Source organism: Spea bombifrons, chromosome 8 (genome assembly GCF_027358695.1).
Source record: "Spea bombifrons isolate aSpeBom1 chromosome 8, aSpeBom1.2.pri, whole genome shotgun sequence".
In the NCBI taxonomy this organism is placed as follows: Eukaryota; Metazoa; Chordata; class Amphibia; order Anura; family Pelobatidae; genus Spea; species Spea bombifrons.
Genome location: NC_071094.1, coordinates 42,469,949 through 42,489,313, shown reverse-complemented (window position 1 = coordinate 42,489,313; position 19,365 = coordinate 42,469,949). Strand labels below are relative to the sequence as shown.

The 19,365-nt window shown below is 42.7% G+C and overlaps 2 protein-coding genes and 1 long non-coding RNA gene across 3 annotated transcripts; all 3 read right to left on the bottom strand.

Moving 5' to 3' along the window:
• Positions 1-5,637: 5,637 nt before the first annotated feature.
• On the bottom strand, positions 5,638-9,157 carry LOC128503306 (major histocompatibility complex class I-related gene protein-like). Its single transcript, XM_053473350.1, has 6 exons — positions 9,009-9,157; positions 7,634-7,897; positions 7,087-7,362; positions 6,489-6,761; positions 6,203-6,310; positions 5,638-5,760 (listed from the first exon to the last, which is right to left on the bottom strand). The coding sequence occupies exons 1-6, from the start codon at positions 9,052-9,054 to the stop codon at positions 5,726-5,728; spliced, it is 1,002 nt and encodes a 333-aa protein (XP_053329325.1). The 5' UTR covers positions 9,055-9,157; the 3' UTR covers positions 5,638-5,725.
• A 180-nt stretch (positions 9,158-9,337) lies between these two features.
• LOC128503895 (major histocompatibility complex class I-related gene protein-like) lies at positions 9,338-17,364 on the bottom strand (the record flags this gene model as incomplete). Its single annotated transcript, XM_053474090.1, has 7 exons — positions 9,338-10,065; positions 10,572-10,670; positions 10,809-11,081; positions 11,235-11,510; positions 13,060-13,096; positions 13,320-13,414; positions 17,355-17,364. Coding segments are annotated over 6 exons (753 nt in total), but the record flags the coding sequence as incomplete, so codon positions are not given.
• A 594-nt stretch (positions 17,365-17,958) lies between these two features.
• LOC128503311 (uncharacterized) lies at positions 17,959-18,321 on the bottom strand. Its single transcript, XR_008355215.1, has 2 exons — positions 18,188-18,321; positions 17,959-18,151 (listed from the first exon to the last, which is right to left on the bottom strand). It is a non-coding gene; the product is annotated as an uncharacterized LOC128503311 (long non-coding RNA).
• Positions 18,322-19,365: the final 1,044 nt, after the last annotated feature.

Below are 19,365 nucleotides of genomic sequence, written 5' to 3'. Positions count from 1 at the left end.
GCACAAGTAGGGCTTTCATTTGATACCATATTAAGCTGGGTAGTACATTGTTTTATTTGAAAAAAACTGGAAAAAGTGGGGGGGAAATGAAAAAAACGCATTTTTTTACAGTTTTGTATACATACAAATTGTACACACATTGAACCAATGGGAAAAAATTATCCCAAATATATTCATTAACTTGTCCTGATTTGGAAACCACCCAACATGGCCAGGATTTTTATCTATTTTGACCGGTATAGGGCAAATATTGCAAGGCATGCATCACGTTTTTGAAATGTAATTTTTTTCAAATTTGGCATGGTAGTCTAATAACAGCAATAGTCGTCACAGATACTGATTATCCCCCCAAAATTATATGTTTATGAACAGTAGATAAGTCAAGGTGTACAACTAGGGTAATTTTGACACTTTTCAAACAGGGATTTTATCGCCAATTGCTGCCAAATTTTGAGGTATTTTTATATTTTTTTGGTTTTTTTGCATATGTTGCAATGTTGCTTTAGATTTTTTATTCTATTTTATATAGAATATGTGCAACTGCAGAAAAAAACACTAAATTGTGTTCACCAACACCCCCCGGTTCCAACAAGGCCTCACATGCATGGTTCATGCATTTTTTGAGGAAGCTATGAGGGCAAAACTAGAACATGCGCATTTTCGTTTTCACATTTGGAATTTTCAGAAATTGGTTTACTGGGCCCATATCCCATTTGGGACATTTTGGAAGCCCCCCACTGTAAATTACCCCATAAAAGTATATATTTATGAACAGTAGACGAGTCAAGGTGTTCAACTAGGGTAGTTTTGACAGTTTTCAGCTAGCCATTTCTTCACTGATGTCTGCCAAACTTCACAGGGAAATTATTTTATTGCGTTTTTAACGCATACATTTCAATGTTGCACTGAATTTCTTGCACACCATAAGTGCAACAGTGGAAGAAAACACCACATTTCGTTCACCAACATCCCCCGATTCCAACAAGGCCTCACATGCATGGTTCATGCATTTTTTGAGGAAGCCATGAGGCCATAACTGGAACATGCGCAAGTTTTCAGGAATTGGTTTACTGGGCCCATATCCCATTTGGGACATTTTGGAAGCCCCCCACTGTAAAGTACCCCAAAATAGTATATATTTATGAACAGTAGATTAAGAACAGTAGATTAAGATTAAGAAAAAATGAAATAATTTTTTGTAACTGGCAACTGTAAGAAAGATTAAGATTAAGATTAAGAAAAAATGAAATTATTTTTTGTACCTGGCAACTGTATGAAATTCTTTAAAACAGTTGCCAATGCACAGACCGGGCTTATCAGGGCAACCAGAACAGTAAAATACTGTGTCCTTCCTGTGCCCTTTGGCATAACACACCCTGCACCGTTTTTGTGTTTTTGATTTTTTGGAGGTAGGAGGAAATTTGAAGGGGAAATGTTCTTCCTGAATTACGAGAGATGCTGAAGGGCCTTGTGCTGCTGGACCCAAGATTTCCTTGAGTAACAAAAACTGGAAGGATAAAAATGTGTTTTTTTTGGCAGGGTGTATTTTTTTAAAAAGTAAGAATGCATTATGAGTTGCAATCTGCATTATATAAATGGCTACCTTTTTATACCACGTATTGGTTTTTCTCATTATGAGGTACGGCTGCAATAATTGATCGGCCAAATCCACTCCCCCCATATGCCTATTGTAGGCCTTGATGCAGGTAGGCTTTCTTTGGAACTGAGTTTTGCCCCGGACAGGAACAGGAACAGTGGCATCGTCATGAATCGTGCTTAACATGCACACATCCTTCTTGTCCCTATATTTTACAGCCAAAATTTCTTGTTGGCGTAAAGCTAAGGATGCCCCATATTTTAGTTTGGTTTCCCTAATTTGTTTTGGGACCCCTATTCTGCTCTGCCTTATGGTGCCACAGGCCAAGGTGTCCATGCAAAACAACAACCTGAACAAAGGGACACTTGTATAATAGTTGTCCATGTACAAGTGGTACCCTTTGTTCAGTAAGGGGCAAACAAGGTCCCAGACAATTTTTTCACTTACGCCCAGATGGTCTGGGCAACCTGGTGGGTCAAGCTTGGCATCTTTCCCCTCATAAACCCGGAAGGAATATGTGTAGCCACTACTGCTCTCACATAATTTATAAAATTTTACCCCATACCGGGAGCGTTTAGAGGGAATGTATTGCTTGAACCCTAACCGGCCTTTAAATTTCATTAGGGACTCATCAATACTAATTTCTCGCTTGGGGGTATAAACGGCAGCAAATTTAGTTTGGAAGTGAGAAATAAGGGGGCGAATTTTAAAAAGCCTGTCATATGTGGGGTCATGTTTGGGAATGCACTGGGTATTGTCATTGAAATGTAAAAAGCGGAGGAGGAGTGCATACCTTCCCCTTTTCATGGTGTTGGAAAAAATTGGGGTTGAAATAATGGGGTCTGTGCTCCAGTACGACTTAAAAGTGGGCTTTTTTATTATCCCCATTATCATGGTGAGTGCCCAGAATGTTTTTAACTCGCACACATCAGTGGGAGTCCATGCCTTTTGCTTATTTGCTTTATTTCTACATTCCTGGGCAGCGTACAAGTTAGTCTGGTAAACTAATGCCTCCCAAAACTCATTGCCCATGAACAGCTCCATAAACTGGCATGGGGTATATTCTGCGACATCCAGATGAATGCCGGAATTGGCAGTGAAGGGGGGAACATCTGGAAAAGTGCCAGCTGCAGGGATCCACTCATCAGAGGGATCAGGAGGAGTAGAAGCAACACGGCTCCTTTTAACTGGGGGTGCAGCATCATCAGAGCTGCTGCTAAACTGGCCCACATCAAAATCTGACGCAGTGTCAGTTGCAGAGTCTGACGCAGTGTCAGTGTCTGAGGCCAACATTGTATATGCCTCTTCCACCGTATAAAACTTAGCCATATTTTTTTTTTTTTTTTTATATTTTTTTTTTTTTTTTTTTGCCCTACCTAACCCTAGACCCTAACCCTAATCCCTACCTAATCAATTCCCCACTAACTGATAAATTCCCCACTAACTAATCAATTCCCCACTAACTAACCCACCCACAGCCACCCACCCACAATTTTTAGGAAAAAAAAAAGAATTAACCCCTTAGGGTCAAATGCTGCTGATCAGAACACTGATCAGAAGTGAAAAAATGATATAAAAATAATTTTTTTTTTTTTTTTTAATAATAATCGCTCGGGACTCTCTGGGACAACGTGCTCTGTCTCTCTCCAACTCACAACCACGAGTGAGGAGGAGGGAGACAGGGTAATATAGGCAGATACAATGTTTACAAACATTGTATCTGTCAATATTCAAAAGCATGCACGTGATTCGCTTTTAAAGCGATCACGTGCATGAAAGTGACGCCGATTGGCTGCTGCACGATCGCTGGGGTCGCCCAGCGGTCAGTAGCAGCCAGCCCTTCGCGATCCCGGCGTCAAGTGCGACGCGGGACCGCTTTTCGGCTTCGACGTACCTGGTACGTCCCGGTCTACCGGGGACCAGTAACCAGGAAGTACCAGGTACGTCCCGGAGCTGAAGGGGTTAATATGAACTTGGTCCCCTTTGCAGCTATAACGGCTTCCACTCTTCTGGGGAGGATTTCCACAAAATGTTGGAGAGTTTCTGTGTTTTTTTACTTTATTTAACATCCTCCATGTTAAATAAAGTTTTTTTTAACTTTATTTAACATGGAGGATGTTAAATAAAGTTAAAACAACCCCCCCCCCCCCCGATGTTTTAATTTAAGTCCCGGACAGGGGTGCCGAGCTGCCGCTCGTGAAGTTTTCAGCAACCGCTCGGCGCCCCTCACTCTCCATGTTTCACGCTCAGCTGTGAAGCGCACTCCGCGGCAGAACGGGAAGACGGACGCCTCCCGCTCCCACCGCAGGACTCAACAAGGTAAGTAAGGATAATGAGAAGTAGGGAGAGGGGAAGGCAGTGAGAAGGAGGGGGGGGGGCAGTGAGAAGGAGGGGGGGGGCAGTGAGAAGGAGGGGGGGCAGTGAGAAGGAGGGGGGGGCAGTGAGAAGGAGGGGGGGCAGTGAGAAGGGGCAGAGGGGGGGCAGTGAGAAGGGGCAGAGGGGGGGCAGTGAGAAGGAGGGGGGGGCAGTGAGAAGGAGGGGGGGGCAGTGAGAAGGGGCAGAGGGGGGAAGGCAGTGAGAAGGGGCAGAGGTGGTAGATAGTGATAAAGGGGGAGAGGGGATAGATAGTTTTTTTTTCCCATTTTTTTGGGGATAGGGGGCGCCAGAGGAGTAGTCCGCACAGGGCGCCAGAACACCTAAGGCCGGCTCTGACTGTGTCCCAGAGGGTCCAACCTGGGCGAGTCCACATCTTTGATCTGCTGATGGGACGCTGGGCTCTGTACTTGGGCCCTTTAAACAACATTTTTTTTTCTTTCTCAGTAGCCCTTGCTGACCAAAGGTAAGTTTTATAGTGACAGCTGGAGTGCTGGGGCTTGAATGCCACTTTTTTATTTGTACTTTTGGCACTTTTTTGAGTATTTCTTTAGGTAGGGCAGGACCTTCTCCCGTATGGAATGGCTTTTCATGTCATTTTTGTTATTTTCATCAAGCTTTACCAGGTAGAAGTCAGCCTCTCTTTTACTTGTATAACCTAGTATCTGGTCATCCTTCGATTGGTCTCTCTAGGGGAGTAGATGTAAGCAGTCTAGTGTCTACCTGACACCCTACTTGTGAGTTGAGTAGTCTATTTATGCATTCCCAGTATCTCCATTGCTTTCTCTATGATTTTCTTATATGTGTGGTTTTTCATGTTTTTGTTTCCTAATATTTCAGGGATAGTTCTTGGAGGGGTCACCAAGTTTACTTGGTGCTTTTAGAGATTTTTAATTTGGCAAAGCCATACCCCTTCTATTTTCTTCATACTTTATGATGCCGTCAGTTGCTCAGTACTGCTATACTCTCCAGTTGGGGAGTCCGATGTAGATGTTAATTTATGTTTAGTGTCTGCATCAGACATGTATTTCTATAGGGTACTTTCCCCTGGCCAAAGATGAGAGCTCAAGGGAACTGTTTCACAACCCTGTATGGAGTAATAAAAGGTAATCTTGTTTCCCTACGGGTTGCATCTTTTGAGTGCCACAGGGTGCTCCAATGGACTGAATCCACCTCTACCTGGGGGACTTATAATACTCAGTAACCCCTCCATCCCACAGGGCAACAATGCAGGGGGGGCACATGGTAAGGCCATGCCTCTCTAAAAGGTTTTATTGGCATGGTAACCCAATGGTCTTTTTGAATACATTTTGTTGAGAACCTTAAAAAGTCTTTAGCGAGGCAGTTCCTCTCTTACTACTTTATTTTGTGTGGACACCGTGGTGCCATTGATGAAGTCTGAAACCTAATGTGTTATATTAAGGATATGTGGTTTCGTACAAATCACCTGTTTTGAAGAGAGTACAGGCCAATATGTCGCAGGCAGATCCTCAACTTGATTCAAGACACTTCCACCATTGACAGACTTCAGGAGGCGAAAGAAGAGAACAATCGCCCAGCCTCTTCTCCTGTCCCCTTGGACATTCCCAAAACAGTACTTGCCTCTTATCCCCAACCCCAGGTGGCATTCTTGCAGCATTCACAACACTGAAACTGTTTACTGTTGCTTCCTGATATGTTTCAGTTTTATTACTATGCCTCATTTGTAATTTAAAAATATTAAAAACTCTATATGATGAAAACATGCAACTTTCTTCAACTTTCTTCTGTGCTCACCTTCTGTCTGTGACCTAAAAAACAAGAATATAGTTGTAAATCACCATTTACAAAAATAAAACATTTTCCACAGTAATAAAACCAGTTATGGGGTTTTATATTAAAACCTAATGAGAGGGAACAATATTACAGGGCAGCTGCCTAGGTGACATTTAGATAAGTAAAATGGTTTTATATACATTTAATTAAGAAAGTTGCAATATAAATCTCCCTGGACCAATCACAAAGGAAGAGGTTTGTGCCACATTTGAACATGACCTCACAGAAAAGCTCATGAGACCGGCTGTACAGAATTTTGGGGGCAATTTGTCTCCACAGCAATGAGACAAGCAGGGAAGGGCAATCTTTTAGGTTTTCAGGTTAAAATATTCTAGGAAGTCATAATAAATACATAGAAGTCGTATAATGATGATAATGCGACCCTTACATGTAATGCACTTATATTCCTGAACTCACCAGAGAAATGCCTCCGCGCAAACAGAACAGACACAACAATGACAAACAGGAGTGGAAGAACGACACCGACGGCAAGCGCTGTCCATCCATGGGGTGAGATCCTGGGTTCTGCTTACAGAAGAAAATGGAATGAGCACCGACGACTGATGGGCGTTACGTGAAGAAATTAAAATCATTACAATGTGTTTGAGCTCAGTTTGGAATTTGTTAAAATGAAAATATTGCTAGAATATTAATTGATCATATTGATATTAATGTTAATATTTCTTAACAAATCAAATCTCACCCCAGGGAACAATGAGTTCCTTCTCCAAGCTGCTGTGGTCTACATAGCAGGAGTAACTGTCCCCTTCCCTCGGTGTCACCTCCACACTGGCTCTGATCTGGTAGGTACCGTCAGTATTCGGGAGGATCTGTTTGGCCTCGTCGGAATAAACCTCATCAGTGCCATTCCTCATCCACTTCACGTCCACGTCTCGCGGGTAAAACCCATACACGTGGCAGAGGAGCTTAGTGACCCCACCTGATGCCTTCTCTGTAACCTTCACCTGTGGAGGAACTGAGAGAGAAACAGAAACCATGAAACCTGTTAAACTGTACAGCATTTGCATGGTGTCAGCACAAGGATAAAGTCAGGGCAGGCGGCAACAGTCCAATAATCAGGAGACATGTTGTAGTTGAAATACCTACAAATGACCAGGTGACTGAGAAAATAGGGCAAGGAACGTCCAATAGAGAAGGAGAAGAGAGGTCATCGGTTCTGCCAATGGCCAAGATCACCAGTGTCATTTGCATCCTCCCGGGAATTGACTAAATTGACATTTAAGAACACTGAGAACACTGGTATTCCAACTAATTCAAACCATAAATGGTTCACATCTAACCTTTTCGATCCAAAACATATTTTCCAAGCTCAAAGTATTTCCTCATCCATCCGATGCATTCCTTCTCCATCAAATTCTTGTCGTTGTGACCAGAATATTCCTTGCCGTTCCACTGCTGCGTTATGACCTGAGCTTCATGAGATGCCGGAATGTAGATTAATTTCTTCTGATCGAAAACAACAAATTCTTTCCCATTAAACCCGTATTCTAGGTATCCGCCAACTCTGCCGTCTTCATGCTCGTTACACGCAAACTTTACCTGGAATACGCTGATACCTGTGAAAAATATAGATACAATGTCATTTGAGGAGTTTGCGGAAGGGAAGAACCATTTAACCCTTTGATGTGGTTTGGCATTACGAAGGCAAAAGCCTAATGAGCTTCTTTTTCAAAATGGGGTAAGTTGGCCCAGTACAATGTGGCATAAAAGACATGACCTTGCCCAATATTACCTATGCATAATGCAGGGCCACTCCAGCTCCCCTTGCAGGAGAAGCTTCCCAGGGCTGGCCCTTTATAATGCAAACTCCCAGTTTAGTGAATATACCTTCCGTCTGGTTCACAAGGCGCCGAAAATTTGCCATGAAGCTCTTGTGCCCATTTTCATAATACTGTGCAAGTCGGCTTAGCATCTCCCAGTGTTCGGGGTCGATGCGATCTTCCAGCCATTGGGAGGCAGGTTGGGCTTTTCGGGACTCGCTCGTGTACTTCACAATAAACACGTCATCCACATACCCGATAACTGAATAGAGCGGCAGCCCAGGGACGGGGGCCGACACGGCGGTGACATAAAACTGCAAAACCTGCCTGGCTGTGGGAGAGAAGTTTAACAGTCATACAGATACAGAATGCCACAGGGGTCCCAAATGTTTATAGAACATCTGCTGCAGAGAGGCACGTTTGGCCCCCATCTAGTCACCCATTCCTCCTGCTCCTCCTTAATCAATCGTTGGTCTCGTCTTAGATTCAGGAGCCGTATGTCTATCCCATACATGTTAAATTCCCTCACTGTATCATCCTCCTCCATTCTATTTATCTACCAGCCTTTCAGTAGAGTAAAACTTCCTTCCATTACATCAGAATATGACCTCATAGCCAATAGAAAATTCCATCTTTATATAAATAGAATATATTATTCTTCTAAATGGCTATTCAACCAAGTTATAAACTCTTGTGGAATCTAACCCCTGGCCATGTTCTTGGTGTTGCCTCCCAAAAGATTGTATCTCTGGACATGACAAATGCTAATAATGGGAGCGATGAGGAAGGTTTATGGACCGAATATATACCACACAATATTGGATACAGCTAAGGGTGAGCGGGGGCTTGAAAACTAAACGTTTAGTTTTCATTTCTTTTATTATTAACACAATAATTGTATATGTATATATAAAATGTATATACAGATATATATATATACACAAATATATTTTAGCAGAGATATTATTAAAAACCAATTTACACCCACCAAGGGATTCTGGGTAGTAATATGAAAACAAGGTTAATATTGATCACCTTGCCTCTACATCCACTTTATACATGGAATATATATATTAGTTTATAAGATTGTAACCTATATATAACAATAGCAATACTACAAAAAATGTTGCGGTCTCCATATAGCAAATGGAGAAAAGTGTCCAGAAAGTACAGCGCTGAACGCGAGGAGCTGACGGATAAGACGACGCAGCAGGATTTGACCTACGCATTTTTCACCCAACGGCCATGCTTTTGCTGAACGATGTGTGTAAGGGTATAGCATCTGTTGACAGGGGTTCCGGCCTTTCCAGAGCTCTCACGAATAATACAATTATCCATTATGATTAAAATCACATATAAAATGATTGGGTTTCCCGGAGGCTCCGGTAACACCCTGGTAACATGGCCGAAACGCACGTAATTACACACATATTAATACTCACCAGAATGGACTACGGCTAAAAACTGGAGGAAAATGGGGAGCAACATAGTTACCGTCTCTTCATTCGGCTACATCGTTACCAAAACAACTCAACTCCGACAATCGAGATCTGTTCCTGTAAGAACACCGACCGATGTAACAGTGCCAACAACCAATAAGAAAACTAGCAGTTAATGACATACGCTGTTGCTAGGTAGAAGTGCAGTTAAAATGGAGAAGTGAAAGTTTATTTTTGGTAATTTTTTTTGCCGTAAGAATAACAACTTATTTCCTTAACCCTTTCTACTCCCCAATTACTCCCCGACCCCCAAAAAACAGGATAACGTTGGCTTTTCTGACAAAGGCAGCGGCCACTTCTTTATTTGTTATTAGTATTGCTTCATATAGCACCATCATATTCCGTAACGCTGTACAACGGATAAACAGGACATAAGAAGTAGTATATAGTAAAACAATTAGACTTACAGAAAGAGCAGGCGAGGAGGGCCCTGCTTAAAGAGCTTACAATCTAGAGATTGGTAGGCATATGCAAACAAGGTTAACAATAATCGCCCTTTTGCCTCTATATCCACTTTATACATGAAATAATACTAATATTATATATATATATATATATATATATATATACACAATCATAATCATCACACCATAATCACAGAATAAAATAAAATTGTATGACTTTGTACAAAGATTGAGCTTTCCGTTATGTGCCCCACTGAACAGCCATGGTCATCTCACACCTCCCAAGTGTCCCTGTTTAAGAGGCAGCCATTTTTTCAGTCCCTGGGGCTACCTTCCAGGAGATGGGGGAAGGTTTAGTAGATAAGGCAAAATCTAGAAACAGTCCGAAGGTCAGGGCGGGAGAGAGCAGCGAAGTCTGTATAGCAAGCCAAAGGTTGGGATAGGAGAGGACAGGAACAGCAAAGTACAAAAGCCAGGGGTCACAACCAGGAATCAGAGCGCCTCAAACAAGAGTGAAACAAGGGGCAGAAGGAGGTTATCTGCGGGCACTCATCACCCTGCCGCTGTGTCTTCTGTGTTAACCCTCTGTCTGCCACCTAAATAAGTGGAAAACAAGGAGGAGAGTTAGTTGTTCTGCCGCTTTTGCAGGCCATACAGTTCTATACGCTCTCTAACCCTACGCAGTGGCATTCACAAAGTAAGCAACGTATATATTAGAAGCCCATCTGATGTGTGTAGCACCGGAAGCAGCCCTCGCATCTTCCCTATTGTTCCTCCCCGTTAGAGGCACTGTTCCACCTAGGGAAAATATAAGCTGCGCTTCCATGTCACATGACAATTAACTGCTCCTGGCAGAAATTATGGATAAGCAACAAATTCACATGATAAATAATTTCTTGGAAAGTTTGGCCATTCAGTAGAACGTGGGATGATGTTTTGAATGCTGCGTTTTCATATAAAGATCATAGTAGGTGGAACAGCACCATTATATTATACGTTTGAAAATAATTTCTCTTATTTGTGTGATTTCTCTGCTCACCATAAACAGAAGGCTTGAGAAAGACCTGTGTGTCAAAATGTTGCCTGTGTGAAATAAACTTACCTTATTTGCTTTCTGAGCCTCTGTTTCTTTATTTTGCTCACCAGAGCAGCACACCAAACCCAGCAATCACAATGTATAGAGATGAGCTTCTCTTGGCTTCTGCTTATAAGAAGAGAGATGGGAAGAATAAACCAGGCAAGATGAAGGCATGAGAGGCAAGAAGTTGGACTTGGCGCACCTGATCTGTCACAGTAAAAGTAAAATATTAGTTCCGCGTTCCCTCTATTGTACACTCACCCCAGGGTACAATGAGTTCCTTCTCCAGGCTGCTGTGATCCACATAGCAGGAGTAACTGTCCCCTTGCCTCGGTGTCACCTCCACACTGGCTCTGATCTGGTAGGTGCCGTCAGTATTCGGGAGGATCTGTTTGGCCTCGTCGGAGTAAACCTCATCAATCCCATTTTTCATCCACTTCACGTCCACGTCTCGCGGGTAAAACCCATACACGTGGCAGAGGAGCTTCGTGACCCCACCTGATGCCTTCTCAGTTATCTTCACCTGTGGAGGAACTGAGAAAGAAACATTACATCCCTTCAAAAGCTCCAAACTTATCCCCAGACGCTGTGAGGTTTACTGGGGGCGTTAAATAAAATTAACATTGGCTATAAAACAAGGCAGTGTAAGGTGGGAAATGAAAATATACAATGGGCCAAAATTTTTACCATTTTTCTCAAAATAAAATTTGCCATGATGAAAATATTTCTTCATCCACGCGGTGCACTCCTTCTCGATCAAATCCCTGTTTTGATGTCTTGAGAACTTCTGTTGGTTCCATTTCTGTGTAATGAGCTCAGCTTCATGTGTTGCTGGGATATACACTAATCTCTCTTTATCAAACACAATAAAATCTTTCCCGTTAAATCCAAATTCCAGATAACCGCTCATGCTACCATCGTCAACCATGTAACAGGCAAACTTCAGCTGGTAGACACTTAGACCTGTTTAACAAAATATAATTTTTATAGACATTTTTTGTTAATATACATATTAAGTAGGATAGGGTTCCAACAATTCTTCTTTGAAAAAACAATTAGTCTGTTGTTTTCCCTGGCAAATGAGTAATGAAGATTTTTATCCTGGTTGCAGGGTACAAAATACCCTTTATTAGTTAATTATTTTTGTTAAATTACTACACAATCAAAAGTTTGCATTATTTTATTACAATTTTAAGATGTATTGACATCTGAAAAATGTATTCTGGGTGGATTGAAAAAAAAATACAATGAGGATAGATACAAGATAAAAACATAAGTTTTTTAATTGTTTTACTTTTTAGTTATATATTTTCATTTTTAAATATTAGATTGTCTATTTTTATATTAAATTGTTTCATTTTTTAATATCAGATTTTTCATTATTTTTTAGATTTTATTGTTTCATTCCTTCAATCTTTTTCTGAGCAAGCTCTTCATCTTTGTTGGACACAGTAATTTTTTTACAATGATAAAGAATGTCTGCCGCATTCTCCATGTTTTTTTTATTCGCCTATTGCCTGTTTTTCTCTTTTCATGTATTATATGGTATGTGTGATGCTCCTTCTTTCTCTGTCTGTTAGGCTAGGTTTCCACTTGGTTTTTTTTCTGCTAAAAACGCCCATAAAAACGCCAATAGCGCCACCTGGCGTTTTTTTAGTGAAAAAACGCTGCAGCCAGATGTTAGCTGTTCTTCAATAGGAAATCGCAAAATGCCATTTCCACTTGGTGTTTTTCTGTTTGGCGTTTTTTCAGTCCTGTTTGGCGTTTTTCTGCTTTTTTGGGCTCTGTGGCAGTTTTTCAAAATCGCAGCATGTTGACACTCTGGCGTTTTTTGCAAGGAAATCCTGGCGTTTTTCTCCAATAGAAGTCTATGGGAGAGAAAAAACGCCATGAAAAAGCCATGTGGGTTTTATGCCTTGGCGTTTTTTATGGCGTTTTTCCCACAGTTACAATGCAGAGGATGGACCCAGTATCTGTGTGTCCTACGAGAAATAGGCTGGAACCAAACAGTTTCACACAAAACAAAGTTCATATTGAATTTTACACCATTTGGAACAAACAAACAAAAAAATACCCGACGCATCAACTGGATACTGCGCGCCAAAAGCAACAGCAAACAATTTGCACCATCATTTGGGGCCGATCTTCTTAGAGGAGCAGACATTCGGAATAAAGCATGCCTTACAAACCACAGAAAAGAGAAAAAAGGGTCCGCCGGGGCGTTAAAGTAGAACTCTACCAAGTAAATGACATCAGGAGAGGGCAGATACTTGCTATTTACCCTAATCCCTTTTAGCTGGGTGAAACATCTAACTTGTAAAGGCTGGAAAAACTGCCTAAGGTCAAAAAAAGCAATTTCCACAGAAAGGCTAAAACGCCAGAAAAAACTCCATAAAAAAACGCCAAAACGCAGGAAAATGCAGTGGCAGTTTTCTTGGCTTTTTTCCTGGCGATTTTCATCAAGAAAAAAACGCAGGACAAAAACCCAAGTGGAAACCTAGCCTTAGCGTACACTTGAGTATGAGATATTTGGATTCTTTGTCCAGGGCCTAATCCAGAATAATATTACATATAAAATCATAATATCAGATGAAGATGTTTGCCATGTGTCTGGTTGAAAAGGTCTTGGAAAGAATATAGATCACGCTGGTTTACGATTTCATAATGGTTTACCAGGCGAGTCAGCGTGTGCCAGTGGTCACCATCTATTCTCTCTTCCATCCACTGTAAAGAGGGCTGTGCTTTCCGGAAGGTACTGTTCTATTTAATGACCAACACATCATCGACATGTCCAACTATTGAATACACGGGCAGCCCAGGGAGAGGAGTCGAGAGTGCGGTGAAATAAAACTGCAAGGTGTGCTCCTCTCAGCGGAAGTGCCGGCACCGGAAGTTGTATACGCGTATTGCGTAGATGTCCCCCGCCGGCCCCGCAAGACACCCGGGAGTCTGCTCTGGTAAGTCTTGGGGGCAGAGGTAAAATGCATCGGCTGTGGCGATGCGCTTAAACAACCTCCGCTGCCGGCACGTCTGCACGATGTCCTTTAACAATCTCCCTTGCCAGGAATCCAATTCTGTCCAAGCGTATCAGAGAGTAAGATGCAGGCCCCTGCACCGCTGCAGGGGATCTGTATCCTAACCCCGCTGCCTTTAAAGACTTAAAGTGGGGGGGGGAAGTGCGGCCTATATTCGGGCCAATACGGTACTTAAATTCATTTAAGTGGATTGTTCGATAGGTTCCTCTGTTGGGAAGCCTGTAGAGCCCCTTCTGGGGAATGGAATGGAGTTTCTTCTTTGTACCGGTGTAACGGAAAAGACCGGAGGAGAGAGAGTAAAAAAAAAGTAGTCATTTTAATATAAATAAAAAAGTATTTTACATATAAGAATAATTTCCGTGGAAAGGACCGGAATAATGCTGCGTTGTAGCAATAACAGCTTGGTTATGTACAGGATTATTATGTGTCCATTTCCTCAATGGGTGTATTCAGCACGATGCGTTTCATGAATCGGCTTCCTCAGGTGCATATAGCCAGTGGCGTCGCTACAGGGGGGCAAGGGGGGGCAATTGCCCCCCCTACGTTAATCCTTGCCCCCCCTGTTGCCCCCCTGCCGAATTTTGAATAAAGTCGCAATGCGACTTTAACCCCTTCAGGACCGGGATTTTGATACTAACGTGTCGCTAAAGGACCGGAGCCGTTTTTGTGTTTTTGCCATGTCTTTCTTCAACTGTAATTTCTCTCTTATTAATTGGTGCACCCACACAAATCATATATTGTTTTTTTTAGGACAAGTAGGGCTTTCATTTGAAACCATATTAAGCTGGGTAGTACATTGTTTTGTTTGAAATAAACTGGAAAAAGTGGTGAAAAAATGAAAAAAACGCATTTTTTTACAGTTTTGTATACATACAAATTGTACACACATTGAACCAATGGGAAAAAATTATCCCAAATATATTCATTGAGTTGTCCTGATTTGGAAACCACCCAACATGGCCAGGATTTTCATCTATTTTGACCAGTATAGGGCAAATATTGCTAGGCATGCATCGTGTTTTTGAAATGTAATTTTTTGCAAATTTGGCATAACAGTCTAATAACTGCAATAGTTGTCACAGATACTGATTATCCCCCCAAAATTATATGTTTATGAAAAGTAGATAAGTCAAGGTGTACAACTAGGGTCATTTTGACACTTTTCAAACAGGGATTTTATCGCCAGTTGCTGCCAAATTTTGAGGTATTTTTATATTTTTTTGGGTTTTTTTGCATATGTTGCAATGTTGCTTTAGATTTTATATTATATTTTGTATAGAATTTGTGCAACTGCAGAAAAAAACACCAAATTGTGTTCACCAACATCCCCCGGTTCCAACAAGGCCTCACATGCATGGTTCATGCATTTTTTGAGGAAGCTATGAGGGCAAAACTGGAACATGCGCATTTTACTTTTCAAATTTGGAATTTTCAGAAATTGGTTTCCTGGGCCCATATCCCATTTGGGACATTTTGGAAGCCCCCCGCTGTAAATTACCCCATAAAAGTATATATTTATGAACAGTAGACAAGTCAAGGTGTTCAACTAGGGTAGTTTTGACAGTTTTCAGCTAGCCATTTCTTCACTCGTTTCTGCCAAACTTCACAGGGAAATTATTTTATTGCGTTTTTAACGCATACATTTCAATGTTGCACTGAATTTCTTGCACACCATAAGTGCAACAGTGGAAGAAAGCACCACATTTTGTTCACCAACATCCCATGAGTCCAACAAGGCCTCACATGCATGGTTCATGCATTTTTTGAGGAAGCTATGAGGGCAAAACTGGAACATGTGCATCTACATTTTTTTAAATATTTTTTTTATCAGATTGCTTGTAAGTGACAGGTTTAGGCCGCTGACATCAATCAGGGAGACCGATCAATAATCAGCGACTTAAAATGTCACCGACAAGTGATCAGGTAATAATTATGATTATTTCATTTATTAATAATTTGTGTTTTTTCATAATTACCCTAGATGACCCCTCTCTCTTTGTAGAGCAGGGTCATCTGTGGGCTGCCATAATGATCCGATCACTCCTATTGGCCAGGAGCGATCTGATCAGCCCAGCATTTGACCTGGAAGCACCCTGGACTTTCAGGTCAGTGCTGGTATTTTTTTTATTATTATTTTTATTATTTTTTTATTATTTTTTTTATTTATTATTTTATTAGTATTTTTTTAAAAAAAATTATTTTTTAATTTTTTTTTTTTTTAACTCTTTCAATGCTGATGCTCCATTGAAGCACAGCATTGATTGATATTTAGTCCCCACAAGCTTGTGGGGACTAATATTAACCCCTGCAATGCTGCGATGGGGGTCATAAACAATCGCAGCATTGAAGGGGTTAATTGAGGAAGAGGGGGGGTAGGGGTTAACTATGGGGGGTGGGGGTGGGGGGGCTGGTCTCCACACTAATGTGGAGACCAAAGAGCCCTGTCTCCCTGTCCCTGAAGCTGCCTCTGGCTGCTGGGACACAATCTCCAGTGGACTGGAGATTGTGGGAGAGGAGTCTCTCTGATCAGCCCTACAGGGCTGATCAGAGGACTTCTGGGGGTTCGTTTTTGCTGCTGGAGGTCTGCCTGGGCTTCCAGGCAGACCACCAGTAGCAGAACCCCCTAAAAAACGGGAATTAACCCCTTCAATGCCGCGATCGCGGCATTGAATGCAGCGATCGCGGCATTGAAGGGGTTAACGCTGCACTGATGCTCTCATGGAGCGATCAGGCAGCAGGGGGGTGTTGGATCAGGCCCCCACACTTGTGTGGGGACCCATTCAACACCCCCACCCCTTCCCTGAAGCTGCCTGTGGCAGCTGAAACAGCGATTGCAGATTTTTCTGCAATCGCTGTTTCTGCCTAGAGAATCACTCCGTGGGAGTGATCGTAGGCTTGGGGGAGGGCTTAGACAGGCTGTGCTGTCTGCCCAGGACTCCTGGGCAGACGGCAGCAGCAGCGCCCCCGCGATCACCGCGATTGTGGTGATGTGGGGGCGTTTTTTGGAGGAGACGTACCTGGTACGTCCCGGTCTACCGGTGACTGTTAACCAGGAAGTACCAGGTACGTCCCGGTACGGAAGGGGTTAAATCCCGTTTTTTTTTGTTTTGTTTTTTAATTTAATTTTATTAATTGGAGGAGAGAGAGGGTGCAGCCCGCGTAAGATCGGCAGCCAAGGCAACCGATGTTACGCGGGCCGCACCTCGAGCCCTGCTACTTACCTTCTCCACTGCATAGAGGAAGCGGAAGCCAGCACAGCAGAGGGAGGCCGCGCCCCCTGCTGAAGTCTGTGAGCGGCATCGAGGAGCTGCAGTGCAGGTAAGGGGGTGGGGAGGGTGTTTGAATGAGTGGGGAGGGTGTTTGAATGAGTATGAGTGGAACCTAGGCATGATGGGACTGTGATTGCTGCTAGCAATCACACTCCTATCATGCCAAGTCAGCCAGTACATGCTGGGGGGCAGCTAGCTAGGTTTCAGCATGTACTGGCTGACTTGGCATGATAGGAGTGTGATTGCTAACAGCAATCACAGTCCCATCATGCCTAGGTTCCAGCATTTACTGGTTGGATGTGTAAGTGCTGGAACCTAGGCATGATGGGAGTTTGATTGCTGTTAGCAATCACACTCCTATCATGCCAAGTCAGCCAGTACATGCTGGGGGGGCAGCTAGCTAGGTTTCAGCATGTACTGGCTGACTTGACATGATAGGAGTGTGATTGCTAACAGCAATCACACTCCCATCATGCCTAGGTTCCAGCACTTACACATCCAACCAGTAAATGCTGGAACCTAGGTATGATGGGACTGTGATTGCTGATAGCAATCACACTCCTATCATGCCAAGTCAGCCAGTACATGCTGAAACCTAGCTAGCTGCCCCCCAGCATGTACTGGCTGACTTGGCATGATAGGAGTGTGATTGCTAACAGCAATCAAACTCCCATCATGCCTAGGTTCCAGCACTTACACATCCAACCAGTAAATGCTGGAACCTAGGCATGATGGGACTGTGATTGTCCTATCATGCCAACAGCAATCACAGTCCCATCATGCCTAGGTTCCAGCATTTACTGGTTGGATGTGTAAGTGCTGGAACCTAGGCATGATGGGAGTTTGATTGCTGTTAGCAATCACACTCCTATCATGCCAAGTCAGCCAGTACAAGCTGAAAACTAGCTAGCTGCCCCCTTGTGTATTGATGCTGCCAGCAGTATAGGAGTGTGATTGCTAACAGCAATCACAGCAAGCACAGTCCCATCATGCCTAGGTACCAGCATTTACTGGTTGCCTGGGTATGATAAGAGTGTGAGTGCTGTGTGGGCAGTGTGGACGCAACCTGTGATCTATGCCTGTAATTTAGGGGGTTTTAAATATACCTTTTAATGACGTGTTTTTATATGAATTCCAGTTGATCTATACCTGCAAAGCTGGGTTTTTGCGTTATTCTGTAGAGCCATATCTTTATATTTCCATACATTATTTATGTATACCTGCAACTACAGTGTTTGTATGTCTTATTCAGCTGATTAATACCTGCAATGCTGTTTCCATGTATTTATTTGATCTATACCTGCAATACTACGTTTCATATACTATTATTGTATACCTGCGAATACAGGATTTGTATGTCTGATTCTGTTTATTTGATATATACCTTCAGTGCTGAGATCACAAGTGAATATCAGTTGATCTATACATGTAAAGCTTGGTTTGTGTGTTAATGTGTTGATCTATACCTGCTATCGGCAACTGGGGCTAATATTAATATATATGGGCAGCAGGGGCATCAATACACAAGGGGCAAAAACACTAAGGGGGGTATAAACGACAATGCAGTGTGAAAAATCCATCCTGATGTAGAGGTCTGACAGATTGTGTCCTGCTGTTTGTGTGTTTTTGGTTATCAGTCCTTGGGTGTGTGTGTATCGGTGTTGGTGTGGCAGAGCCTGTCCTGGTGTGTGTATAGGTGTTGGTGTGGCAGAGCCTGTCGTGGTGTATGTATCGGTGTTGGTGTGGCAGAGCCTGTCCTGGTGTGTGTGTTCAGTTGTCAGTGTGGCAGAGCCTGTCCTAGGGTGTGTGTTTGGGTGTCAGTGTGTCAGAGCCTGTCCTGGTGTGTGTCTGTGTCTGTGTGACAGAGCCTGTCCTGGTGTGTGTGTGTGTCTGTGTGACAGAGCCTGTCCTGGTGTGTGTGTGTTTGGTTGTCGGTGTGGCAGAGCCTGTCCTGATGTGTGTGTCTGGGTGTCGGTGTGACAGAGCCTGTGTTGGAATGTGTGCCCTCCTGTAGTTGTAGTGACTTCAGGGGACAAAATGTTCAAAACGACAAAACGTTCAAGGCCCTGAAATCATTTAGTGGAAAAGTTATTTATTCTGTTATAATATTTATTGTGGCTTCAGGCTTCCCATGTTGAATGACCAAGTATTATTTTAGCCCAATAACAAAAGTATAATTCTATAGCACATTACTTTTGGAAATTATGAATGCCCCCCCAGTTTGACTGTGGTATCTTGTGTGCCCCCCCTATATATTGTTTCTAGAGTCGCCACTGCATATAGCCCCTACACCGCTGTAATCCACGCTAACAACACATAAATAAAATTTCTCGTATGGCAGGTGATGATTGTTTTCATAGGGAATTCTTTATTGGTTCTAACTGATTTGACCAGCAATTCCGGTTTGTTATATTGTAAGCTGGTACTAGCGCAGGCTAAGCATGTACCACGCCTATAGAAACCTTTTCCCCCAATTTAAAAAGTGTTTTGGAGTTTTAATGTTGGTGCCTACAC

What these genes read in the sequence shown, in the direction of transcription:
- LOC128503306 (XM_053473350.1), bottom strand. Translation starts at nt 9,054, where the DNA reads ATGTTGCTCCCCATTTTCCTCCAGTTTTTAGCCGTAGTCCATTCTG. An exon ending in ATATGTTTTGGATCGAAAAG is followed by an intron (nt 6,762 to 7,086) that starts GTTAGATGTGAA and finishes TTTCTCTCTCAG; the next exon opens with TTCCTCCACAGGTGAAGGTT. An exon ending in TGCGCGGAGGCATTTCTCTG is followed by an intron (nt 5,761 to 6,202) that starts GTGAGTTCAGGA and finishes CTTGTTTTTTAG; the next exon opens with GTCACAGACAGAAGGTGAGC.